The sequence below is a fragment of the Xenopus tropicalis genome, chromosome 7 (genome assembly GCF_000004195.4).
Source record: "Xenopus tropicalis strain Nigerian chromosome 7, UCB_Xtro_10.0, whole genome shotgun sequence".
Taxonomy (NCBI): Eukaryota; Metazoa; Chordata; class Amphibia; order Anura; family Pipidae; genus Xenopus; species Xenopus tropicalis.
This window is the reverse complement of record NC_030683.2, coordinates 103,007,951-103,035,442: the sequence shown is the minus strand read 5'-3', so window position 1 is coordinate 103,035,442 and position 27,492 is coordinate 103,007,951. Positions and strand designations below refer to the sequence as shown.

General features: G+C 43.1%; 2 protein-coding genes across 3 annotated transcripts; both read right to left on the bottom strand.

The window, feature by feature from the left end:
* Positions 1 to 2,617: 2,617 nt before the first annotated feature.
* chmp2a (charged multivesicular body protein 2A) lies at positions 2,618 to 8,926 on the bottom strand. Of its 2 annotated transcripts, none has more exons than NM_001005008.1 (6): positions 8,858 to 8,926; positions 6,995 to 7,178; positions 6,649 to 6,828; positions 5,346 to 5,476; positions 4,537 to 4,598; positions 2,618 to 3,658 (listed from the first exon to the last, which is right to left on the bottom strand). In NM_001005008.1, the coding sequence occupies exons 2-6, from the start codon at positions 7,160 to 7,162 to the stop codon at positions 3,537 to 3,539; spliced, it is 663 nt and encodes a 220-aa protein (NP_001005008.1). In that variant the 5' UTR covers positions 7,163 to 7,178; positions 8,858 to 8,926; the 3' UTR covers positions 2,618 to 3,536. The 2 variants fall into 2 exon arrangements, with proteins under 2 accessions (NP_001005008.1, XP_012821866.1); XM_012966412.3 differs by lacking the exon at positions 8,858 to 8,926 and adding an exon at positions 8,793 to 8,838 and having other exon boundaries at positions 3,282 to 3,658.
* A 5,410-nt stretch (positions 8,927 to 14,336) lies between these two features.
* ube2m (ubiquitin conjugating enzyme E2M) lies at positions 14,337 to 24,403 on the bottom strand. Its single transcript, NM_203625.1, is given in 6 exon segments — positions 14,337 to 14,841; positions 15,796 to 15,859; positions 16,627 to 16,730; positions 18,935 to 18,973; positions 20,554 to 20,648; positions 24,150 to 24,403. Coding segments are annotated over 6 exon segments (552 nt in total). The 5' UTR covers positions 24,259 to 24,403; the 3' UTR covers positions 14,337 to 14,700.
* Positions 24,404 to 27,492: the final 3,089 nt, after the last annotated feature.

Sequence of the window (27,492 nt, the reverse complement as noted above, 5' to 3'; positions counted from 1 at the left end):
TGCGATCGCATTTTCATTGCCTGTAGCAAAAATCAGCAGGAGGGGGTGGTCTTTGGGCTACGGGAGACGCGGTACAGGTGGGGGGTGGGATACGCAGTGCAGGGGAGGCTCACTCGTTTCTTGAACAAGTGAGCCAGAGACAGTCTGCAACAAATTTGGCTCTCAAAAGAAATTTCAATCACTGTTTTGTGGATATTTGGCTCAGTTTGGCTCATAAGTTTGCCCACCACTGGTTTATACAATCTTATTTTAGTGTGTCCTGTACATCAGTTCGTCAGGACCAAAGACAAAGAGATGTTAGTCTGAATTATGTGCTGACTTTTCCGTTGCAAACAGGTTCTGCAAGAAATAGAGAGATAGAAAGAAACTGCCATTAGTGGTCCCTTGACAGGGCATTTGAATAATCAGTGGAAAGGTGCATAGAGAGTTACATTTTAAGACATTTTGCAGTTGGTCTTAATTTTTATTATTATTTTTTTTGTTCAGAAGCTCCTGGAGTATGGAAAATCAACAGTTTCTGGTTGCTAGGGTCCAAATTACCGTAACAACCAGGCAGTGGTGTAAATGAGAGACTGGGAGATGAATAGGAGAGGCCTGAATAGAAAGCTTACAGATAAAAGCAATATTCAGACCAATTGAAAAGTTGCAAAGATTCTATAACATCCTAAAAGTTAACTTAATGGTGAATCACCCCTTTAAACTAAGGATGCTTTGAATTTATTATTTTTGAAATTGCCTGAATAAAGGTGCCCATACGCGGGCCGATTCTAGCCGCTGATATCGGTCCCTTAGACCAATTCGGCAGCTAATCGGCCCATGTATGGGCACTACCGACTAATATCTGGCCTGAAATCGACCAGATCTCGATCGTGCAGGTTAGAAAATCTACGGGTGGGTGATATCGGGAGAATCCAGGATAATTTGATCGTTAAAATGATGGGCTTGGTCTGGGGACCGCATCAACGAGCCGATGGGGTCCCCGGACCGATTTTTCCTTTGCCCGTCGTTATAATTCACAACAGACCTGTCTGAATCCTAAATCAAATTAAAATAATTGTATTAAGTGCAAACAAAACATTGTCATGTTCAGTTGCCCGGCACTTTAAAATCAAATGAATGTAGTAGGCTGACACTCTTTATGTAAAGCAGCGGTTGTTGAACTTTTCTAGTTTAAGCTCCAGCTTTTCCAGAGCCTTATTTAGTCCATAACCAGGTTACATATATATATATATATATATATATATATATATATATATAAATCCTTGCCCATTCTTCTTTGCAAAACAGCTCCAGCTCAGTCAGATTAGATGGACAGCTTTTGTGAACAGCAGTTTTCAGATCTTGCCACAGATTCTCCATTGGATTTAGATCTGGACTTTGACTGGGCCATTCTAACACATGGATATGTTTTGTTTTAAACCATTCCATTGTTGCCCTGGCTTTATGTTTACGGTCCTTGTCCTACTGGAAGGTGAACCTCCACCCCAGTCTCAAAAGTCTTTTGCAGACTCCAAGAGGTTTTCTTCCAAGATTGCCCTTTATTTGGCTCCATCCATCTTCCCATCAACTCTGACCAGCTTCCCTGTCCCTGCTGAAGAGAAGCCCCCCCCAGAGCATGATGCTGCCACCACCATATTTGACAGTGGGGATGGTGGGTTCAGAGTGATGTGCAGTGTTAGTTTTCCGCCGCACATAGCATTTTGCATTTTGGCCAAAAAGTTTCATTTTGGTCTCATCTGACCAGAGCACCTTCTTCCACATGTTTGCTGTGTCCCCCACATGGCTTGTGGCAAACTGCAAATGGGACTTCTTATGGTTTTCTGTTAACAATGGCTTTCTTCTTGCCACTCTTCCATAAAGGCCAACTTTGTGCAGTGGACGACTAATAGTTGTCCTATGGACAGATTCCCCCACCTGAGCTGTAGATCTCTGCAGCTCGTCCAGAGTCACCATGGGCCTCTTGGCTGCATTTCTGATCAGCGCTCTCCTTGTTCGGCCTGTGAGTTTAGGTGGACGGCCTTGTCTTGGTAGGTTTACAGTTGTGCCATATTCCTTCCATTTCTGAATGATCGCTTGAACAGTGCTCCGTGGGATGTTCAAGGCTTTGAAAATCTTTTTGTAGCCTAAGCCTGCTTTAAATTTCTCAATAACTTTATCCCTGACCTGTCTGGTGTGTTCTTTGGACTTCATGGTGTTGTTGCTCCCAATATTCTCTTAGACAACCTCTGAGGCCGTCACAGAGCAGCTGTATTTGTACTGACATTAGATTACATACAGGTGCACTCTATTTAGTCATTAGCACTCATCAGGCAATGTCTATGGGCAACTGACTGCACTCTGACCAAAGGGGGCTGAATAATTACGCACACCCCACTTTGCAGTTATTTATTTGTAAAAAATGTTTGGAATCATGTATGATTTTCCTTCCACTTCTCACGTGTACACCACTTTGTATTGGTCTTTCACGTGGAATTCCAATAAAATTGATTCATGTTTGTGGCTGTAATGTGACAAAATGTGGAAAAGTTCAAGGGAGCCGAATAATTTTGCAAGCCACTGTATATTTTACTATAACCCTAGCTTTCATCTCAATAAAATAACTGTATGAAAGACTCCAAAGGTATGATATGCTTTATTAGAATAAAATGAACTTTATACATTCATTCAAATAATATACACCCCATACATATATCTAACTGGGAAAGAGAAAATTGTGCAACCTTTTTTAAAGGAGAACTGAACCTTAAAAATTAACATATCTTTTATATGCTGAACTTATTGAACCAGCATCTCTGTAGTAGTAAAGACTGAGACCTTCAAAGGTGTCACAGGAGGGCACCATACTGGAATTTGTTAGGAGTATTGTCATAGAGGGTGATGCTACAGGACTGATTATTACATTTCAGAGCTGCCACTGCACTAATAATCTGTATTATTTACAAATTAGTCTTATATTTAAATTATGCATATACAGTATATTGTGAGTCGGTCCCTAAGCTCACGTAAGTGACAGCAGCACAGAGCATGTGAAGTGAATCAGCAGAAAAGAAGATGGGGGCTTCGGGGGGCACAGATCTTCCCTGCTAAAGGGCTGTGGTTGCCTTGGGCTGGTACAGAAGAATAAAACATAATGTACAACATTCCTGCCCTGCTTATATAGTTCTCCTTTAAAGAAGATCAAGGGATTTGTATTACTAAAAACAACTGTTTCTTCCCCTGTAACTCCTTATCATTTTGTAACACAACAGGGAATTACATCCTTTGGTTTTTTTTCGGCAAGGGAAAGACCCTCAGCATTTCCCTATGTGCAAGTTAAGTCTGGGAACACAAGAAACGATTCAAAACAGTCTGCTCACATAACAGATACTTGAACATAACTTGAAAAAAGTTGCCACAGTGAGCAATTTATTGGGTTTGATTCTCACCTGCAGGGAAAATGGCAATTTGCTTGCCATTTAACCTATATCCTCACGCAAACACAGAAGAAAGATAAAAATAAGAAACTCAAGAGTCCGTGAGTCACAGGCTTCCAGTCATTAGTCCCGTCGCAGGTTGTTCAGCCGCTCTTCTAAATCTGCATCTGCATCGGCCAAGGCCGCTGAGGGTTCGCCTTTCTTTGCTCCAGCCACACTGAGGGAGCCCCCTGTTGATGGGAGGTCTGCGAAAGAACAGAGAAGCACAATATGAGAGCCACAGTCATCTATGCGAGTAATTCATATTTTATGGAATTTAAAAAAAATGTACAAAATATTTCTAACAGCATCTATTTGCAATATATGAAATGAATATATGAAACATACAAAAACAGTTACTATAAGGGCTCAAACCTCTCAATTTTCTTTCAGCTCTTACTGATGACTTTTATTTATGTAGTGTAGGGTATGCAGGGCAGTATCTTTAAACCTTATAATTTCTTAAACTCTGTGATTTGGGCTAGAGGCCAAGAGATCAATTTGAGACATTTTAAAACACCGGCTTAGGATATAATTGAAGTTCAGTTCTGATTCTGATCTGATTTCTGTCAATGTAATGCAATAAAGTTAAAACTGAGAAACTGTAACACTTGTATAGCACACAAAGATTTGCTAATATTCTACAAAGGAAACCTCACACCAAGCTAAACCGCAAATGCTAAAACAGTGATCCCCAACCAGTGGTTTGTGAGCAACATGTTGCTCACCAACCCCTTTGATGTTGCTCCCAGTGGCCTCAAAGCAGGTGGCCATTTTTAAATCTCTTGAAGACAGGTTTTGGAAGCATAAAGACACAGTTTTACTCCAAGCAGAGCCTAATGAAGGCTCTGAAACTTTTTGTGTGCTTGTGTGGTTTACAAACACTTTTTACATATGAGTGTGGCTCACGAGGTTGGGGATCCCTGTATTAAACCTGGAAACAAGGCACAAATATAGGGCGAAACGATTTCAACACAAATGCTGAAATACAAAGGCCTTGCTAAATATAACATACAAACGTTCTCCAATAAGAGCTCTATTAAAGCAGTCTTACAATATAATTTTTCCCTTAGCAAATACTTACTAGACAGCTCATCGGTCAGAGTTAAGCCCAGCTCATCCAGGACCTGAGATACAACAGCATCGCTAAGCAGTAGAGAAAAAGAAAATAAGGTCAGTATCAAACTGTAATGAGCCAGAACAAATGAATAAAAAAGAATAACAAAAAATGCCTTCCCTAAACCTTAAAAAACTCAATACTGCAGGTGCTTTAATACTGCAAATGCACAATAGGAAACCAAGGCAGCTGAAAAGCAAAAAAAAGTAAAAAAACTAAAACAAGGTCTGTTTTGGAAATATCACCAGAGACAGATAGGCATCAGTTATCGCTGCTGTGAGCTTAGGGGGCTATGAGCCTTATTAGTAGCATTTAAAGTTAAAAAGTTACCAAGGTCAGCAGTAAGAAAGCTATGAATATGGATCACCACGATATATCCTTATGATTTGGGCTTACAAACTTCCTCTACTCAATAACTGTTTTTGCATAATGAAGGGAAATGTAATTCTTAGCAAGTTTCCAACAGACACCCATTATATATTTCCTTTCTATTCCCTGGGTCTGACTTTTAAAGCAAAGTAACATGAGTTGGGTCTCCTCTGAACTACAACTGCTCAATTTCATCCTTAATTTCTTTCTTCTTATTCAAAGGAATATAGGGCTCATTTATTCACTTTAGGCAAGTGTTAGCCTGGGCAATACTTCATTGCAGTCACATTTTTTCTTTTGGGTTACTGCTCAGGTGAAGATTTACCCAGTGTTAATAAATATGCCTCACTAATCCAAAATGTGCATGCGTTTCATGTGAACCCCTTTGAATACAGAAGTGTCTTCACCTTTCCTCCTCATCATCTTCATCACCCATGGCATCATCAATGGCATCATTCATCATTTCTTCTTTCATGTCCATAATTTCTGATTGCTTTTCAAACTCCATCATTATTTTCTGTATCTGGGGAAGCTTTAGCTGTAGGGAAAAAAAAGCCCATCAGCTTGATTTTTGGATCTAAATGTAAAGTAAAATACATAAAAGGACACAGATCAGCTGGGCGGTGACATGGTAACTAATGACATTTATGGTAAAGGATTAGGAACCAAAGAGTAATCTGCACCTGCCAGCTTTTCATACAGCAGATTCTAGAAGCAGCTACTCTGTAAGAATAGCTTTAATCACTGCCTTAGTGCCACTCCACCCACTAGGAAAAGGCATACAAAAAGTAGGCAGGAAAGGAAAAAAAGTGCCATTGTGATATCTGCAAGACCCGAGGGTTCCCTTGCCAATCTCTAAGACTGTCTCACACCCACCTCAATTATTTTAAAATTTTTGAAAATAAGGCTGACCCAAACTCTCTATGTTATGTGCATTTATTATACCTCTCCGCTATCATAGTGAACTGCGCTGCGTCATTTCCCTCTGCCCATCAGATAAATCTGCACATTGGCTAATGTTGCTCCTCCTGCTAAACCCAAGTAAGTCACAGTGACTGTGAACATTAGGCTAATGCCAGAGATGGTGGATTTTCATACCGGGGAAAAACAACGACCAAGAATCTGCCCCTACCCTTTGAAGTGCTTCTTGATGTGCCTGCACCCAGAGCCATTCTGTAGTTCTGCACCAAAATCTGCTCTGTGTGCCTGCACCCAGGCCGAAGCAATTGCTCTGGGTGCAGGCATATCAAGAAGCTTTCCGGTGCACAGGGGCAGATTCTCAGCTTGAGTTTATCAGCAGACTGAGAATCTGACACTTCTGGCAGTGGCCTTACAGCACACAGTGAGAACACCCACAAGCTGTGGGGGCCATATGTGTAGGCCTATTTAGAGTTCATTGACTACAAATGCTTTTATTTATGTGTATTTTAGTTACATGTGTGTAATGTGCAGTGTGTAATATTTGTATGTATGTGTATTTATGTCAGCATTGCAAGTGCAGGTATCCAACGTGACTTGTGCTACATCGCTTAACCAGAGGAATCCCAGTGGGGAAGGGAAATACCTAGACCATGGCTTAAAGCTATCCAATATACACTGTTCTTTCATATTTAGATATGTTGTATTATACCTGTACTTGTTCTTTAACCAGGTGACTGTCCACACAAAGAATATAAACTCAATATACAGAATGATGTTCTTAGTGATTACCTGTCTGTTCATTGTGGCCATGGCTTTCGTTACTCCTTTCATAGCTTGAGCCATAGAATTGTTGGACTTTAGTGTTTGAATTTTAAGTGAAACCGCCTGGATGTTTGCCCGCATCATGATAAATTTCTTTACATAACGACGAGTGCGTACGAGATCTTTTGCCATGATTTTCACTGCATCCTTGAACAGGAAAGAGAAATGACTGTTACTAGAGTCCTATATTATTATAAATAAGAGCACATGCAATAAAAGCTATACAGCACTGTGAGAAAGAAGCTTTGGACCCTGTAGAATGTTAGTTACACAATAGCTATCCACTTATCTAATATTGCTAGCAAATACCCACCATTTGTCCTTGTTTTGCCATTTTTTTAATATCCGCAATTATTTTCTTCTCTTGTTGCTCTAGTTTCTGTCTCTCCCGATCCATTTCTCTCATAGCCTTGTTGAGAGCTCGCTGATTTTGCCTCAGCATCTCTTCTGGGGTCTTGCGTCGTCCAAACAGGAACTCCATATTTGCTTGCTAAGGTCTGAAAAGACAAGACTATGAATATAAAAGAATACTGCGTTCTAGATAACCTAGATATCAGCAATTAGTGTGGCATTTCCAGAGAATTTGGAGGCAGCATTCATAAATCTGTATTAACCAGAGAACCAGCCTGGTTCATTGTTCCCAGCGTACGTTGTACATAATTATCGATCCATGTTTACAGATAGATAGATACATATATACATATATATTTCTTCAGCTGAAAAGTCCCTGAAAAAGGAAAACAGCCAACACCTCTGTGCCCCACCTTACTTGCCAGTGTATCTCTGTGCCCCAGTATCCCACCTTACTTGCCAGTGTCCCTCTGTGCCCCAGTATCCCACCTTACTTGCCAGTGTCCCTCTGTGCCCCAGTATCCCACCTTACTTGCCAGTGTCCCTCTGTGCCCCAGTATCCCACCTTACTTGCCAGTGTCCCTCTGTGCCCCAGTATCCCACCTTACTTGCCAGTGTATCTCTGTGCCCCAGTATCCCACCTTACTTGCCAGTGTATCTCTGTGCCCCAGTATCCCACCTTACTTGCCAGTGTATCTCTGTGCCCCAGTATCCCACCTTACTTGCCAGTGTATCTCTGTGCCCCAGTATCCCACCTTACTTGCCAGTGTATCTCTGTGCCCCAGTATCCCACCTTACTTGCCAGTGTATCTCTGTGCCCCAGTATCCCACCTTACTTGCCAGTGTATCTCTGTGCCCCAGTATCCCACCTTACTTGCCAGTGTATCTCTGTGCCCCAGTATCCCACCTTACTTGCCAGTGTATCTCTGTGCCCCAGTATCCCACCTTACTTGCCAGTGTATCTCTGTGCCCCAGTATCCCACCTTACTTGCCAGTGTATCTCTGTGCCCCAGTATCCCACCTTACTTGCCAGTGTATCTCTGTGCCCCAGTATCCCACCTTACTTGCCAGTGTCCCTCTGTGCCCCAGTATCCCACCTTACTTGCCAGTGTATCTCTGTGCCCCAGTATCCCACCTTACTTGCCAGTGTCCCTCTGTGCCCCAGTATCCCACCTTACTTGCCAGTGTATCTCTGTGCCCCAGTATCCCACCTTACTTGCCAGTGTCCCTCTGTGCCCCAGTATCCCACCTTACTTGCCAGTGTATCTCTGTGCCCCAGTATCCCACCTTACTTGCCAGTGTCCCTCTGTGCCCCAGTATCCCACCTTACTTGCCAGTGTCCCTCTGTGCCCCAGTATCCCACCTTACTTGCCAGTGTATCTCTGTGCCCCAGTATCCCACCTTACTTGCCAGTGTCCCTCTGTGCCCCGGTATCCCACCTTACTTGCCAGTGTATCTCTGTGCCCCAGTATCCCACCTTACTTGCCAGTGTCCCTCTGTGCCCCAGTATCCCACCTTACTTGCCAGTGTCCCTCTGTGCCCCAGTATCCCACCTTACTTGCCAGTGTATCTCTGTGCCCCAGTATCCCACCTTACTTGCCAGTGTATCTCTGTGCCCCAGTATCCCACCTTACTTGCCAGTGTATCTCTGTGCCCCAGTATCCCACCTTACTTGCCAGTGTCCCTCTGTGCCCCAGTATCCCACCTTACTTGCCAGTGTCCCTCTGTGCCCCAGTATCCCACCTTACTTGCCAACTTACTTAGTCACCGCTGTACCTCCCCTACCCCTATCCGTCCTTAGCAAGGAGCTCTGGGCCCCGCTTACCTGCTCTCGTTAGTAACTAGCAGTCTCTGTTTCTCTCTCACTTCCTGTTTGTCCAGTCCGTGACGTCAGCATCACAAGGTACGGGCGCGCCGCACGTCATCAGGGTGGAATGGGCGAGTCACATGACGAAGGAATCACCGGGTCTCAGTGCTGCCATCTTTAATGATGGAAGAGAATTGCGAGGCAAAGCAAATGTCATTAGCACTGGGACCCAGCAATTCAGGAGCACCCTTGTCGGGAAAGGGCTTTAGTACTAAGTGTAGATTGTAAACTGTAGGAATGGTAGGTGGGATGTGGAAGAAAAGAGAGCATGTTGTGGGGTCGGCTTGTCTTCTAGTTTGTTGTCTGGGCCGCCAGCTTATATAAGGTATACTTTATCCTAAAGCCTTCTAATGTGCCTCAGTTTGTCAGAGTCAGTCCAAAGCCAAATGAGATATTGATTGGGCAGGACCGAGGGCCTAGTCATTAATCTGCCACCTTAGACCAGATGTGGGAGTCAGTGGCATCCCTAAAGAGAGGGGGCGGGGAGAGGGTGACCCACAAGGGTGTGGGGGGAGGGGCAGGAGACACTGTAACACTTGCTTATAATAATGGCTGTCCCATAAAGCCTGAGCAAATTCAATACTGAATACAAACACAGCATGCCCCAACTTTGGTCTTTACTGACATGCCAGGCAGTCACATTACAGCTCATCTAAACAGATATAGGCAAACTGGAGTCAGTTTAAATGTCACTTATCCTACATTAGATCTGAGTGGTGTCCCAACTAGTATTTTGCTGCTGAATTGGACAGAGACATGTCTAAAAAGCCAGTGCCATGTATAAGAACTTTATGATGTAATACAATGCCTACCCATGGCATCACCGGTAGCCAAGGAACGGTCAGGCTCCGATGCCCAAGTTTCAGCCCTAGCCTGGCAGCCTTAATAGCACATATACTACTACATGGTGCTGGTGAAAGCTAGAGTGGATTTGTCTGTGCAGGCAGTTACTAGGTGCTCTTAAGACATTTTAGAATCTTTTTATTTCAGTAATTTTCTTTGGGTGGGGGGGTGGGATTTGTTTCTTCAATTATTGCAACTGCTGTCTCGCTGCGTATCCGCTGCATAGCCTTTAGGCACAGGTACCGGGGCGAATATGGGGTGTGACTGCATCAGGGCATGCGATGTTACAGTATGATGTAAACCACATTCATGTAAGGTGCAAAGGAACCTATACAGATGCAAGTGTGGGGTGGCACCAGTGCCCATGGAACTTCCATTACGTCTTTTTAGGATTGCACTTTGTCTTGTCAGATATGATGGCTGAACACCCTGCCAGAAAAATTACTGTCACTTTTGAATAATTTCCTGATGCTATTTTCCTCAAAAATTAAAGACGTAAACCTTGCCCATGAGAACCTTTCCATTGTTCCCACATTCAAATATTTTTCAGATATTAATGCCATGCATAAATGTAATTGCTATGCACTGTTATATATATATATATATATTTCTTATCACTGTTATTGTACAATCAACATTGCTAAAATTCAATAAAAATGTTACAAAAAAAAATGTAATTGCTATTGGAAACATTCATTCAGCATTGCTAGATAATTAATAGACTGTACTAAAGAGACGATTCCGTTACATCGTTTCAAGGGAGATATGACTGGTTTATGCTCATACAATCAGCTTGTCAAGACCTAAGAACAGTGATCTGTGCAGTGATCCTTACAAGATACAGGCATTTTTAATGCACTCGGGTTTGTCCCTTATAAAAAGATACAAAACCTTTAATCAACATAGCATGTTTCTTGGCACAGATACAGGCTTCAGTGTAAAGCCAGTGTCACTTAAACTTGAAGAAGGTATCTCTTCACCCCTTTTAAGACTGGCGAGTACCTATACGTGCTATGCTGGAAGCCTCCTTACATAAAGTGCTGCATAAAGCTTTTGGTGCACATATAAGAACATAAAATAAACAATAAAGGTACTGTATCACAAAGGTCATCACTGTACAGAGACAAAAATAGTTAATTGAACTCATGTAAAGAAATGGCACTATCATTTCTGGATTGTTTTTTTTTTCTGTAAATATGTGCATAAGTGGGATATTACTTTTTAAAGCAGAAGTAATGCCTAAAAAATGACTTATATAGTGATGATACTGCACCAGCAAAGAGGTTCAGCAGCTTTATGATCTAGGCTTTCATATTTCTGGAGTCCACCATCTTGGAGTGTCTTATAACTTATCTACAGTATAATATTGTGAGTGGGTCCCTAAGCTCAGTAAGTGACAGCAGCACAGAGAATGTGCAGTGAATCAGCAGAAAAGAAGATGGGGGGCTACTGGGGGCACAGATCTTCCCTGCTAAAGTGGCCTTAGTACTGAAGACCAAAGCATGTATAGCCTTAACTCATCTATTCAATCTCTCGCTCTCTACTGGAATCTTTCCCTCCCAACTGAAACATGCACTTGTAACCCCTATTCTGAAAAAACCCTCCCTTGATCCTTCCAATCCTACTAACCTTCGACCTATCTCTCTGTTCCCATTCATTTCCAAACTGCTTGAGCGCCTAGTATACAACCGACTGACGCTATTCCTCTCTGACAATAACCTCCTGGATCCCCTACAATCTGGTTTTAGACAACAACACTCCACCGAAACTGCTCTAACCCGACTAACAAATGACCTCCTTTCGGCTAAAGCCAAAAAACACTACTCGCTACTGATACTTCTCGATCTCTCTGCTGCTTTTGACACTGTGGATCACCCTCTTCTCCTCCAGACTCTCCGCTCTCTTGGCCTTCGTGACACTGCCTTATCCTGGTTTTCATCTTATCTCTCAGATCGATCCTTCAGTGTCTCTTACAATGGGGAATCATCTTCTCCCTTGCCTCTTTCTGTCGGGGTTCCTCAAGGCTCTGTCCTGGGCCCCTTACTATTTTCTCTCTATACCTCCTCACTTGGCAAATTAATCAGTTCTTTTGGCTTTCAGTACCACCTCTATGCTGACGATACTCAGATCTATCTTTCCTCTCCTGATCTCAACCCAGAGCTTCTAACTCGCGTCTCTTCCTGCCTGTCCGCTATCTCCACTTGGATGTCCCAACGTTACCTGAAATTAAACCTCTCTAAAACTGAACTGGTTCTCTTTCCCCCATCCAACGCCCACATTGTTCCCGAGGTATCTATAACGGTTAACAATTCTACCATCACCCCATCTTCCCAGGCCCGGTGCCTTGGGGTTATCCTTGATTCTGCCCTGTCCTTCACCCCTCATATCCAATCACTTATCAAATCATGTCACTTTCACCTAAGAAATATCTCCAAAATCCGATCATTTATCACCCAAGATGCTGCCAAAATTCTTATTCACTCTCTTATAATATCTCGCCTGGACTACTGTAACTCCCTATTAATTGGCCTTCCCCTCCAAAGACTGTCCCCTCTCCAGTCCATAATGAATACTGCTGCCAGGCTCATACACCTCTCCAACCGCTCCTCCTCTGCCGTGCCACTCTGCCAATCCCTGCACTGGTTTCCCCTACCATCCAGGATAAAATTCAAGCTATTGACCCTCACATTTAAAGCAGTCCATAACTCTGCCCCACCCTACATCTCTGAACTCATCTCTAGGTACCATCCAACCCGCTTGTTACGCTCCTCTACTGACCTGCTCCTCAACTCCTCTCTCATTCCCTCCTCACACACTCGCATTCAAGACTTTGCAAGGGCTGCCCCCCTTCTCTGGAATTCGCTCCCACAAACTGTCAGACTTTCTCCCAATCTCTCTGCCTTCAAGAAATCTCTAAAAACACATTTATTTAGAGAGGCTTACCCTAATCTAGTTTAGCAATACCCTGTGCCCCACCTCTCACAACTCTGGTCATGCCCATTCCCACACCTTGTGTCTCAACCCTTTCTCCTTGTAGATTGTAAGCTCTTTTGGGCAGGGCTCTCTTCACCTCTTGTATCGGTTATTGATTGCTTTATATGTTACTCTGTATGTCCAATGTATGTAACCCACTTATTGTACAGCGCTGCGGAATATGTTGGCGCTTTATAAATAAATGTTAATGTAATGTAATATAGCTCTTTTTATGCTGTAATTTTACAGAATATGTTAAAGTAATTTTGTGTACCTTGTGTCGCAGGTCTTAAACTACATGAGCCGCTTGATTTCTATAAAGTAATTTGTTACATTACCTTTAACAAATAACCATCGGGCTTTCCCTCACTCCAGCGCGTGCCAGCGATGTCTATGTTGCCTACCTTTCTGATGCAGCGTATTACACTCTATGGATCACACGCCATTACTTTACGGATCACCTTATATGCTAGTATTTGGTATTGGACCCCTAACGGCTGTCAGTGCAGGGAGAGTGTAAATTAAAACAAAATCCGTCAATCTTGGTTTACGTTTTATTTTATTTTTTGTCTTTTTGTTTTATTATTTAAAACCATACATGTCAGTAAGTGGACTCTATGGGTCTCATTCGCAAGGCAGAATTCATTCGAGAATGAGGCTCTAAAACTGAGAGTGATTTTGCCCTCCTGGTACGCTGGGATGCACGACCGAGAAAGGGCATGGCTGTCACAATGAAGACCAGCATGATTCAGGTCTTGGAAACGGTTTAAACGGATAGGGCTGAATTTACCCTTATTGAGTACAGAGCCCATTACCAACCTGGGCCACCAAACTGCACCCTCACAGGGACTGTGTTTGCAGAGCCAGTTTTCCAGTACAGAGCTCCTTGCAGCTCATGCACAGAACCAGACTGAAGCCATTCATTAATAAATACGTGCGCCTGGAGAAGCTTTGACCCCACACAAAGAGAAGAGAGGGTGGTGGAACTGGGTTCTTGTGTGAGACAGGAGGAATGCGAGGTAAAGACACAAGGGATAGAAGACAAAATCTCACTCATACGTCACTCCTCAACACCTTTAACAAAAACTTATCTTCTGGGATTGGCCACTTGAACCCTTATGAAGGCCTCAGATCAGAAGTATTGGGGTCTGTTTGTAATTTTATGCATGGCTAATATCCAAGGAATGAAGAAGTCTATAAATGGGCTCTAATGAGTCTTCTGGAGCACACACTAAAGGTGGACATACATCATTCAAGTCACAGATGGTGGATAAACTAGTAAAATCGTTAACCACCTTTTAATATAGTCAGGAAGAACATGTTATGTAGAACAGTGGGCTTATAGTGGAACGTGGCCAGTTTATTTCCTCTCTGTACTAAAGAGAATAAAGGGAAGGGGAGATCTATGGTGGAAATAACTCCCTGATTAACAAAAGCTTAAGGCATAAGGCCATTAAAGGAAACATGAGGCCCCACCAACCTTGGTTATGGTTCAGGCAGACAGGAGGAAATGCATGATACATTACTTTGCTGCTGTTAGAAAATATATATATATGACTCCTCTCAGTTGATGACTATCTGAGTCATCAAGGGCCTTCAGACAGCAACAAAGAAAATAAGGGAAGGCAGAGGAAATATATTTATTAACCTAAAGATAAACAGATGCTCTGCATGAGAAAAGAAGAGCAAGGTGAGGTAATGAGAATTCAAACAATGGCATTACAAAGGTACGGTAAAAGTCAATCTGCACTCAGTGTTCCCCCTTCTATAAAAAGGGCTAGCAGCAGGACCAGGAGACACATGACCACCTTGCATATTTCCTTCTACATCAGGAGCTCAGGCTGGGTTTGTGTTTTTTTTTCTCTTTTGGGAGGGTAGGGCAGGGAATGAAGGCAAGATAAATGAGCGATGGGAGACATAACTGGGTGAGGGCAGAAAAGCTGGTCAGATGGATGGCGGGTTTTGCACTCAGAGCTGCTCAAGTTCTATTTCAAGCAGCGCTCAAAGTAGGTGGATCCTATGTAACCACCCCGCATAGATCGCTGCACATTCTGTTCAAACAGGCGTCTGTTGTTCTGAAGAACCTCAGCAGCTTCTTTATTTAATGGGTCTTCAGGGTTTGGCTCCTAGCACGCAAAACAAATGGTCAATGGAAGCAAATTGTGGCATGCACAGGATATCGATACAGACAGACATGTTTAAGAAACACTAGGGCTGCGGTTTCATATGCTTAGCTCTTTAGAAGCTGCAACAAAAATGCCTGATTTCTGCCTTATGTTCCTTATTGCTTATAGTCACCCAGTTTGTTTTTCTGATACTGTGCTCATAAGGAGGCCCCATTATACAGCATGTAGCAAGTAAAACAGTAAATGGATCTGTATGAAGCCATGGGAACTCGGAGCTGAATGCTTCCGAGCACTGACAGCAACACACGCCATGAGTTTTAAGAAGGGTGCGCAGTATATCAAGATGGCCACTACTACAGCATGTAGCAAGTAAAACAGTAAATGGATCTTGTATGAAGCCATGGGAACTTGGAGCTGAATGCTTCCGAGCACTGACAGCAACACACGCCATGGGTTTAAGAAGGGTGCGCAGTATATCAAGATGGCCTCTACCTTTAGTTAAGTTACTGCACCAGGATCTACTAGCTCTATTGAAAATGCATTATTACACATACAAAATATATAGGGGGCCTGATGGATTCCAAGCAGATCTAAATTTCTAACTGCCAACTTTCCTGACTGTGTTGCTTTAAGCAGTCAAACACACTCAATTTTAAAAGGCATCCCTGCTCATCAGCAAGGTTAAAGCATGACTGAATCCTTGCTTCCCGATATAAATTGTCTGACTACTAACTGTAACTCACTGTAAGGGCAATGACAGTCAGGGCATCTTGTTATGGTGACAAAAACACCTCAAAAGCCATTCTATTGCTGGGAGGGTGAATGGCTGCAAGCAATGTAATCACATGAAATGCTTTACTTGCAGCGATTCCTGTTAAATGCAGCAATAATATTATATATGTATATACACACACACATATGCATATAATGTGGTTTTAAATGTATCAAACTTACCAAGAAAAGATACTGCAGGCCATAAATTATTGAATTTATTGTGAGTACAGGCTTCCAGTCCTCTCTGTATGGAAAAAGAGAACAGAAATTCACACGTGCAAGAGAGCTAATATGGCAGAGGAACTGAATCATGAATGCAAAGCAACAGTTTACATATGTATGCATATAGTGTGCCAACAAAATAACTACTTGCTGCAGTTGGATGATCTATGGCTGGATCCTACAAGATGGATGCACTCAGGGGGGAAGGTTGGGCACATGGTGCAATTTCATTCATATGATTCACATAGAAACGAATGGCTCCCTTTTAAACTTGTACATCCAGCTATGCAGGCATCAAGGAGCAGCTGATTCTACCATATACCGAAACGACCAGCGCACAAGACTATGGCAATCTGAAGTTGTTTCACACCATGCATTCTATGCTGCCGTACCAGGAAGATACCAAAAGCCAGGAGGAAGTATAAATTGTCCATGACCATAACACATCCTGGTGGCATCAGAGAACACAATCCAGCCCAGTGAAAGCAGAGATTGTAAGGAACCCAAAGCTTTTATTCAGTGACTATAAATCAACTAGAAACTATCATGTGTTTCATCCAAAATGAGAAGAAATTACCAAATTTAAAGGCAACAGAGGGTGGCAGACCTGTTGGCACAGAACACGCACTGGCACTTACCATAAAATGCAATTTTGCAGATTCTTGTTTTTAAACAAATATATTTTATCAAATGAAATCTGTTGCAGACAGGTTTCCCCAGCAGAGGGCGTGCTATAGCTACATAAAGGATGAGCAGCAAGCTGATGAGTAAATAATAAAATGTGCATACCTTAGAATATTTAAGCAGACATTGCCCTCTAGGTCTATATTTGGATGATATACCATGGTTTCACATTTCACCTTTGGAGGGTCATGTGGGTAGCCCTGTCCGACCTGCAAGCAACAAAAATTAGGCAATGGATAACAATAAAATGCTCATTTGTCCCTGAAAGTATTACTTCACAAAGCAGCAGAGTGCATTTATATAAATAAGCAAAATATATCACAGGTCTAAGCATCAACACAAATTTGTTCAAGTAACTGAAATGTTGGCGAATTTTCAGTAAAAACACTTTTGTTTTGATGCTAAGACCTGTAAGTAAACTATATTTTGCTCATAAGTAAAGTATATTTTGCTCATTTTTAACCAGCACCCAGGCAATGGACCAGTATATGTGTACATAATATAGACCATATGGCACCCCCAGCTTTATACAGATTAGCCCCTTAAAGCAGAGCTTTACTTACTGTGGCTCTGTGCTGCAAATCCTGCCCTCTTCCCAATGAAGCCCAAAACAGTGCATGGGGTCCAATTGGGGTTATGTTTCGTATATTTCAGTGCCACTGTATAAGCTAACAGATCTAACTAATAGATCTAACAGTTCACCTTGTTTCCCATTTCCTCTACATTCTTTGCCTGAAACACTTGTCAGACTATGGCCTCATCACTGAGTCAGTACAGAGAAAGCATGATCTCCAGCCCGCCAAAATGACCGAATGCAGCAGCAACAGCACCCAAAGCAATATGGGAGCAAATACGAACAGAAATACAACCCAAAGAAATATAACGCATAGGGAGGTTTTATAGTTGTGTTTCTCTCAGGAGAAAAAGAATCAAAATGCTCAATTTGCACCAGTGTTTATGGCCTTTCCAGGTCTGTGCCAAAGGCAGCTGCTTGGATAGAGAGATGATGGGACCTATGCTACTGAGCAAACACACAAATCAAACACAGAGCTCCCGCTGATGCATGGAGTCGGTGCATCCATCTGTCCCTTACAGACTTAAAGGCAAGCATTTATACATCTATATATCATGTACAATATACACAGGTGCCCATGGCCAGTACACAGACAATTTATAGATTTCATTATGGTTCCTTCCCTCTTATTGTAGAGATGGCAGATTAATAAAAGCAAATGATAACACACCCCATTCCATTTCTCAACGAGAAAATATTGTGAAAATATTAATTTCACAGCCTTGTGGTTAGCCCGAAAATGTTGTATTTTAAAGGGGTGGATCCCCTTTTAATAAACTTTTACTATTTTATAGACCGGGCTATTCTCAGCAAGTATTCAATCTGTTGTAAAAAGTTACATGGTTACATGGTTTGCTACTATTAAAAATCAGCAGGGTTTGTCCCGCTTAAACAAGTCCTGTTGTGCCGGTATTTTTGTGCTATTTGGAACGTGGTGGAGAATGCCGGTCTCTCCAAATTCTGGGCACCAGGCGGAACAGAGTGGAAAGGCCAGGGTGTGCTGGTGAGTGTGGATTGTCATCCAAACAACTATTTCCCAGTGAGTTTACCATTTTATTGTTCTAATTATTACTTATCTTTCTATTCAGTCCTCTCCAGTCTTAATAATTCAAAAATGACAAAAAAAATAAATAACAAAGACCAATTACATCCCCTGCATGATAAGTTTGTTTGAGCTACTTTATTTCAGCCCTGGCACCTACTGGCAAGCTACTGTGTATATGTGACTTGCTAACCGAGATGCTGGATAGCACAACACTCACGCTGATCACTATGTTAAACCAGTTCAGCTAAAACATATCTTTAATTCTTCTTGCCATGTGTACACCTATACTGGGGCAGGGTCCACTGGTAAGGGTAACTGCACATTAAATGCACTCTATAATGCTATACATAATTGTACCTGGTATGGGAAAACACATATGAAAGTGGCTGTAACACTTGAAGGGATAAGGATTGCCTTCCAGTCTGAACAAACAAGAAAACCTCTTGTAGGACACACTAACCAGGCCCATGGAAAATGTTGGACTGCCGTGCACTATGAGTGTTCTTCTAGAACAGGGGTGGGCAAACTTTTTGGCTCACGGGCCACATTTACTCACCCCCGGGCCGGACCGGGCCAGGGCGGGCCCCCTTCTCTCTTTAATTCCGGCGCGCCAATGACACCAAGTCTCGCGTGATGAGACTTGGCGTCGTCGGCGGGCCGGATTAAAAAGGCAAAGGGGCCGGATGTGGCCCGCGGGCCCCTGTTCTAGAACCTTTTTTAGGAGTGTTCACTGCCAGTGCTGGTTCCCTTAATGGCAAAAAAAAACAAACAAACCACTGTATATTGTCTCTTACCTTAAAACTGAACACAAATTTTCCACCCTTGTAGAAACCCTTAGATAATAAAGAGAAAACATAGAGGTTAGGGTTCCATTATCAGCCTGTAAATGGGCACATGTAAATCAGTAGGAGGAGCAGGCACAGGTTAGTAACTAATATTTCTATATATGACTTTTTAACAGAAAAAGAACAAATTAAAGCACTACTAAAATGCAATTCATTAAGCAGATCTGACATACATGCAAACTGTACATAAATACCAAAAACTCTGCTCCACTCAACTCTGTCACTTCTACCCCATGACGAACCTTGGGCTATGTATAGGAAAATTCTTCACATGTATATACTATGTACCCTTTATCTGCCTGGTCCCCCTTAGTTACCCCAGGAAGCGGCAGGCTTATCCCAAGGCATTGTAGAGAAGGAAAATGGAAGCAAAGCAAGTATTTTAGCCCATATGGCTGTTGTAAACAGTTTGAGAATACATATTCATACACTAACTGCCCTTCAAAAATAATTCACAAAACAACTATCAGTATAACTGGTTTTATAAATGTATTAACTATGGCAAATATAAGAAAGATTTAGCATATGTTATACAGGATGTGACCATTGCACATCTGGAACAAATGGCACACCTAATCCCAGAACAAAGGGGACAAAAGCCTTCTATTTCAGTGTTGTTCTACCCATTAGTTGCAGAATACATATATATACACATAATATACATTTGTTGACATTTAGTATTCCCCTGAAAGCACTATAAAATGCAATATACATACCTGACCCCTGAAATATCAATCTGCTAAATACGCCAGTTTATCAAAGTCCCCTAAAGAATTATTAAAGGAGCCAAATGGTGTGGAGGCAGAAGGGAAGGGCTGACTGGGGCCCAACAACAGTGGGTGCCCACAGTCTCAGTATATGCCTCCTGTATATTATATGGTGTGCATATTATATGGTGTATGTGGCACTATTGAATACAACGGAGATACTGCATATTTATTATGTTATACAGAAGACATTAAATGCCTTGGACCCAACATAGTTGCCTTAGTTGCTCTTCAGATAAGAGGGTATCCCATCTAAAGACTTATTTACAATGGTTTCTCTAAAGTTGGGAATATATGGCCCTGTTTGCCACAGTAACCTCCATTTTGTCATTGGTGCCATCACTGTGAGTACTGTATTAACTGGTTGCTCTGCAAAGTACAGTGGTGCTCCCAAAACTCAAGGCCCAGTGTTTCCCTAAATGATTAGTAAGCCCATAGGTGCTGCTGATGCTAGAGAATGTAGCAAAGCTCTTTCATGCGGTGCTTATACAGAAACTTATGGCTATGGCCACATGGACTGATTCTCAGCCTGCAGTCCCTATAATCCTAACAGCCTTTCCATGTACCTGCCCCAGAACCACTGTCAGCCTGGGTAAAGGTCATACATCATGGAGCGGATTTTGGCACCAAAATGTGTAATGGCCACATGGGGCAGATTTCTGGCATATAGATAAATGCAGCCTGAACATCTAGCCCCTGTAACCTGTAGTCTAAAACCTCTAATCCAGCCCCAGCTTTAGTGGTAAAAGCTACAACTTACTCAAACCGTTGCAAGAGCAAAACAATGGCACATATACTAACCTCATCAGGGCAGATGACTAATTTGAAATTTAAGAGATCATCGTGGTCTGAGAACTCTATTTCACATGTCTTCGGCAAATTCAGTTCGTTAATATCTGGAACACAGGCACAGAAACGGACATTAGTAACTACGTCACATTTGGCTTTGCTACATACAATGCAGGTTCTAAAATAGAAACAGATTTGATCAAAGGGCAAGGAATGATCTCATCAGTTTTGTCCCCATTTATGAATTACCCTTTTTTATATAGCACTGATTGATTGGGCAGCACTTTCCAGAGACTGTCTCTGAGCAATCAATTGGTCCCAAACAAGTCAATCTTTGGCCACAAGCAAGAGCTGTTCAACATTTACGCATGTACGCTGGGCACCTTCAGCACTGTGTGGAGGCGAGTAGTGGTTTGTGTCTGTTATATTAACTGCATATGGCTCTGTACAGAGAGCTTCATAAAGCAGCTTATAGCAGGAATTTTGAAAAAAAAAAATTAAAATATAAAAATGTTGGGTTCAGATGCTCTCTCCTTTCTTTGTCCTCCCTTTAACCAATTGTTACAAAACAAGGAAAGTCTAAGCTAGCAGTAAGGGCAGTATTTTCTCATTCCACAAATATGTAAATCCCACGCCTCTTTATAATGTAACCATGAAGGCAGGGCTCAGAGCTGCACTATACCGAGGGTGCTCTTAGGCCTCAGCATTACTGCAATTCTCTACTGACAGTATGTACTGGAACCTTCCTCTGCCCCTATATACCCTGTACGCCTAATAGCTAAACACGTATAATAAGAAAAAATGGTACAATTTAAATGAAAAAAACTAGCAGCAACACAAAGCTGAACTTAAAGGGATCCTTCACCCAAAGAGTTTTTTTAATTAATGAAAGAAATTGAATTCTAAGCAACTTTCCATTATAAATTCATTACACACTCTCAGTCATTTTAATTGCGTATGTGAATGTAATTGCTGAAAGCAGTATCTTTTTGGCTGTTAACATTCTCTGCACTGCTGATTCTGACTCCTGAATCAATGGTGATGAAGCCAGCTGACTAACAGAGCTGGTAGAGAACTGACTTCTGCTACATTCTTTCAAGAGTCAGAAGCAGAGGACAAATAGGGAGAAACAATCGCTAGTTTCTATGGCATTAACTAAGCAACCAGCGAGACTGTGTTATGAATGTACATTGGAAAGCTGCTTAGAGTTATAGTTTCTTTTATTATGCAATAAACAGTTTTTTTGGGTGGAGAAAAGTAAAAAAAAGTCAAAGCCCTAAGTTCCAGAAGAAAAAAAATAAATCTTGTAAATTAGGGCAGTGTGTTATGAGGGAAGGGTTGGGAATTATGGAATGCATGGGGCCCATTGCAAGGTAACTCACATACTGTAGGTGCATGAAGTGGCTGGCTATAAGAAGTGCTTATTTACTAACAGCTGGATAAGATCTTAGGGGTGGCACAAAGCTGCAGCTTGCCAATATGCTGTGCCGACCAAACAATGTAAATGATAGATTTCAGAGGTTTCATCTTGAGGTACAAGGGGTTCGGGCAGTGTCAGGTTTGGGCTAATGCAAACATATGCATGCCCTGTTACACATGTAAATCAATACATACACGTTTGCCTTTCCCCATGGGCAGAGGCCACAAAAAGTCACATTTTTGTTTGGATAATAGTTCCCCTATACTGACATAGACACAAGGATCCTCAGAACCAACTCCTTCACCAGAGTGGGGAACAACTGGTCTTGTTAGTTTATGGGATGCCTCCCTACTGAGCACACAGCAATGCATGGCATGGAGGTTATCACCTCTGAAAGGCAGACTGCCCATGGATCAACTATGGATCAGAGCACCCCACTTCTGATCACCACAAATACTGAGGCTGAAAATGCCAATGATTAAGGTGAATCACTGCACACTGTGACAAACAAAAGAGCTGACCCATGGGTGAAGCCCAAACAAAGGGTGACTGGCACAGCCATAGTTACTCGGAGCCCTACCTCCTGCTAGCATTAGGACTCAATAACCCTTAAGCCCTAGGTCTGTGATTAGTCGCCGCGCAACAAATCTCCCTTGTCAGGGGCAACTAATCTCCCCGAAATGCCATCCCACCGGCTAGAATGTAAATTGCCGGTGGGATGGCATACGTGCACCGTGATTTGCCGAAGTCGTGGAAGTTTCCTCTCAAGGCAACTTCCGCGACTTCTGCAAATTTCGGTGCTGTGTATGCCATCCCACAGGAGATTTACATTCTAGCCGGCAGGATGGCATTTTGGGGAGATTAGTCGTTCGGCAACTAATCTCCCCGTGTGTCACAGCCCTTACTGTTCGGCTTGCCACTACTTATAGCACGAATCAAAATGCCATAGCCCTAAACCTGTATGGGGTCAAGAGGAAAAAGACCTTGCATGTCTGCGTTGGTATCATTCCCCCTTCTGTGGAAAAAAGAAAGAAAAGGGATTGATCAATGCACATACACAGGTCCCATAGGTTATGACAGTAAGGTTATGATCCTTACAAAGCCACCCCCCCCTATATCTATATAAGCCCCATGTGGTGGCGCTATCTATTTACCTCTGTTTTTCATAGGTTTGCACCTCCCTAATTGGTAGCATGTCATGAGATGCCAGTCAATTGTCCTCTAAACCCCCATTATTTGTATTAGCTGGATTATTTAGCAAGAAGGAAAGCCAGACTTCCATGTGGCTGTAACACATATACACCATTCCCTTTAATGGTGGCCTTATGCCTTAAAAATGGCTGTTGAAGATCTCTCCTCTTTAATAGCCCATAGAGGGGGCAGGATCAGTCTGCGAGACCATTGCTTTGGGCAGGAGGCACTATTCCTAGGAAACAAGCCAGCAGGGAGGTGCCAGCCTAGGAGAAATATGATTAGATTTACATCATTTGCATTGATCAATCCCATATTTAGTAGTTTTACTTTGATTCACCATGAGGTGTAGCCCCAACCCTCTTGTTTCACGCCTTATAAACAAGTACATGGCCTTGCCCCAGAGCAAACCAGGAAAAGTTCCATTGATGAGGAAAGCCACACAAGGTTGCGTTCTAGCCCTGGATTCTGCGCAATGTTCCCTCTAAACTGTGTGCTCACACAAATGTCGAGGCCAACAAATTGAGCATTTTGTATTTATTATGACCTCAGCACACAGTTCATAAAAATGTGCGCACAAATTGTAAGTGTGCACACAAAAAAAAATTTTTTTGCGCTCAAAGCCAAGAAGTAAAGAGAGGGACCATTGATTCCGTGGCTGACTTTAGCGAGTTTGTTGCAAAGAGAAAAGCAGAGAAAAATCTGTTGCAATTACACCAATAATTAAACTGAATTTGAACCAAACTAGCAGTTAGTATGTACGTGTTCCCCTTTGATATAAATGGAATGACAAAATTGTGGGGCTGAAAGCAGAATAGTGCAGGCATTGTACCAGAGTTCTGCCCTGCTGGACAGAGAGAGAGAGAAAATAAAGACATAAATAAGTGGCCAACACGGGCTTTATACTGAGAAAGCAAAGAACAGAGCGCCCCTTGAGCAGGGGCAGGATACCCCAGGGCTCCCCCTAGCGGCGGGGTGATACAAGGCTCCAGGTTACCTTTCTGAATGCGAAGTTGAGCGGCTGAGGCCTTTTTACTGCTGCCTTTAGTTCCCCCTGCAGATTCCTCCTCCTTCTTCTGCTGCTTGAGGGAGAAGAGTTTGATCATCTTGCTGGATGTCCCCCCTGCGGGCCCGCACCTCCCTCAACCCCCTCCTGCTCTCCCTATGTCCCGCACTGGGGGAAGCTCCCAGCCTCCCTCCCCTCCGTCCCTTTTCTCTCTCTCGCCACACACAGGCCGGGGGGAGACAGGCCGCAGCACTGGGGTCTAATCGTCTCTCGGGGCCCGCACACCTGACGGACAGAGCTACTAGTCGGGAGCTTAGATCCGGGTGAGCAGCTCCTTGGTGCCGGTTCTCACGGCCGCTACCAGCTAAGGCTTCTCGCCTTTATCAGTGCTGCCTCTTCCGTGAGCTGCCCGGCAGGTATCGGAAACACTCAGCTCTGCGGCCGCTCTGCTTCTAGGCAGAAGATGCAGCTACTGCGCAGCTTCGGAAGCGCTTGCGCTGGGGAATCCGGAGCTTTCGGAAGTACTCGGCTAGTTCCGCCAACACTCGGGCTTGGGACATCGGGAGGTTCCGGAAGCAATCGTGGCACCGAAATTGTGAGGGGACTTGGAAACGTTCGGGGAGCAGTTGATTGAGAACGCTTAGAGCTTCCACTTTGGAAACAATACCTAAACGTTCTATCGAGTATTCTGTGGAGACCTTTATACGGCCGCCGTCAAAATCTTATAAGATATATCTTATATCTGCATATTTCCTCACACATACACAGGTTTTAGTTTAGTTGCTAAGTATTGGGAAACAATACAATGTTGGGCCCGCTAGCCCATGCTACACTACATTGCTTCCATTTGTCAGGCCCCCAGATACATGTCTTTAGCAATATAGCTTATTCTGACCGAGGCCATTACAGGAAATGCCTCTAGCTTTTGGTTCCCCAGCCCTTTCAGCTTCAATGTTCCCTATTCTAGCCCTGCCTCAATAGAAACCCTAAGATTAGAAGAAGGTGGTAGCTTTAAGGTCCCCGTACGCCTTCAGATCTGCTCCCTTGGCGATGATGCCAAGCGAGCGGATCTTCTCCCGATATCCCCACCTACGGGGGACCCTGGGGCGAAATGATCGAATTACAATGACGGGTATAGACAAAGTTGGTCCAGGGACCGCATCAACGAGCCGATGCAGTCCCCGATCTGACTAGATTTTTTAACCTGCACGATATCTGTCCGATTTCAGGTCAGATATCGGTCGGCCAGGCCCGTCGGTAGTGCCCATACACGGGCCGATTAGCTGCTGACCTTAATGCCCATGCAGAACAGCGTGAGTCATTTGCTCTTCATGGAATAAAACAGAACCAACATGGCACAAAATATTTGCCTTCCTGGGAAGTGTGACCCTAGATCAGTGTTCCCCAACCAGTGGCTCATAAGCAACATGTCCCTCACCACACCCTTTGATGTAACTCCCAGAGGCCTCAAAGTAGGTAGCCATTTTTGCATTTCTGTCTTGAAGGCAAGTTTTGGAATCACAGAGTTTTACTCCATGCAGAGCTTCCTGCAGGCTAGCAGTCCACATGGGGCTACCAAATAGCCAATCACAGCCCTTATTTGGCATCCCCAAAGAACTTTTTTATGTTAGTGTGGCTCACCAACACTTTTGGTGGGGGGAGCTTAGGAATGTAGAGGCCCAGTACAGCCCTAATTATTGAGCAATTTCAATATATCTTGGTAGAATAGAACTTCTATTGCCTAAATTGCGGTGGTGCCCAGTAACATCTATTTATGCCACTGCCTCAAAGTTCTGTGCCAGCCAACCAGCTGCCCATTCTGCACCTGAGCCCTGTACCCTACATGTTTTATTTCATGTTCATATGCTGTAACTATGACAAAGGGAAACTATTTTGTAACACAATGTGTTACGTATAATATAATGCATGATGTAACAATAAGTCCATACATATTCATATCAGCCCATCCCATTAGTGTCCTCATTAAAATCCATATAGCAAATACCTATACAACATAAGTTGCTGTATTTGAGGTAATGCCTCCTTATGGGCCTACTATCACTAGGATAAGATACACATGAGCTAAATACAGGAAGAAAGACAGCAAATCTGCCCAATACTCTTACCATTAGTTGCTTTAAGTCAGGTTGGGTGCTCAAGGATGACTTGTAGATACTGTTTCAGTTCATCCCTCAGAAATTCAGTTGGACCGAAGTTCAGATTTAAGTTAACTTTTTAGTATGCTGTAGAATAGCAATGTCAATTGGTCTTAATTTTTTTTTTTTCTATAGTTTCTGAATTATTTGCCTTTTTCTTCAGGTTTCAAAAGGGGGTCACTGACTCCAGCAGCCAAAACCTATTGCTCTGTAAGGCTTTTTATGACTTATCTTTTCTATTCAGCCTGTCTCCTATTTATAGCCCAGTTTCTCATTCAAACCACTGTCTGGTTGCTAGAGGACTCTGAACCCCAGCAACCAGATATATGCTGAAATTCTAAACTGGAGAGCTGCTGAACAAAAAGCTAAATAATTAAACAAAGAAAAAAATAAAAATAAGGATGAATGGTCTTAAAATATCAAGCCCTACATCAAAGCAAACAACCCCTTTAAGTCCCAATAGTCTCAGACCATTATTCCTTTAGGCCAATGCTGTCCAACTTCTGCGGTGCTGAGGGCTGGAATTTCTCTCGCGTACATGGTGAAGGGCCGCTAATGGAAGCCAGTTTTGGCCACTCCCTAATTTTAAACCACACCCACTTTATCACAATGGTCGCTGCAGGGATATCAACCATCATTCGTATGTTAAAGAATTATATTATGTCATATTAAGACACACCCTTAAATCCATATGCCGCCGCCTCCCCTGTGGATAGCACAGCAACCCCCAGCAACATAATTACACACCTTAGGGACCATTAAATGGCTATTTCCAACTGCTAACAAACTCCTAGAACAAACCCCTGCCAGGTTCACCTCCCACAGGCAGCTTAGGGTAGGCGGAGTATGGCACACACAGGCAGCACTCTGTCTGTCCTATGCTGCCTGTGTGTGCCATACGCTGCCTGCCCTATGCTGCCTGTGGGTGCCATACCCTCCCTGCCCTATGCTGCCTGTGGGTGCCATACCCTCCCTGCCCTATGCTGCCTATACACAGGCAGCATAGGCCAGGCAGTACATACAATGTCTGAGGTGTGAAGAGGTGAACAATGTGGGTGATTATAGCCTGAGGTGTGAACACTGCAGGGGGGGGGGGGGGTGAACAATGCAGATATTAAAAGGTGTGAAAAACACAGGGGATTACATTTTTAAACAATACAGAGGGATTACAGCCTGAA

What these genes read in the sequence shown, in the direction of transcription:
- chmp2a (NM_001005008.1), bottom strand. Translation starts at nt 7,162, where the DNA reads ATGGAGTTCCTGTTTGGACGACGCAAGACCCCAGAAGAGATGCTGAGG. An exon ending in TGGCCACAATGAACAGACAG is followed by an intron (nt 5,477 to 6,648) that starts GTAATCACTAAG and finishes TTTTCCCTACAG; the next exon opens with CTAAAGCTTCCCCAGATACA. An exon ending in GAAGATGATGAGGAGGAAAG is followed by an intron (nt 4,599 to 5,345) that starts GTGAAGACACTT and finishes TCTACTGCTTAG; the next exon opens with CGATGCTGTTGTATCTCAGG.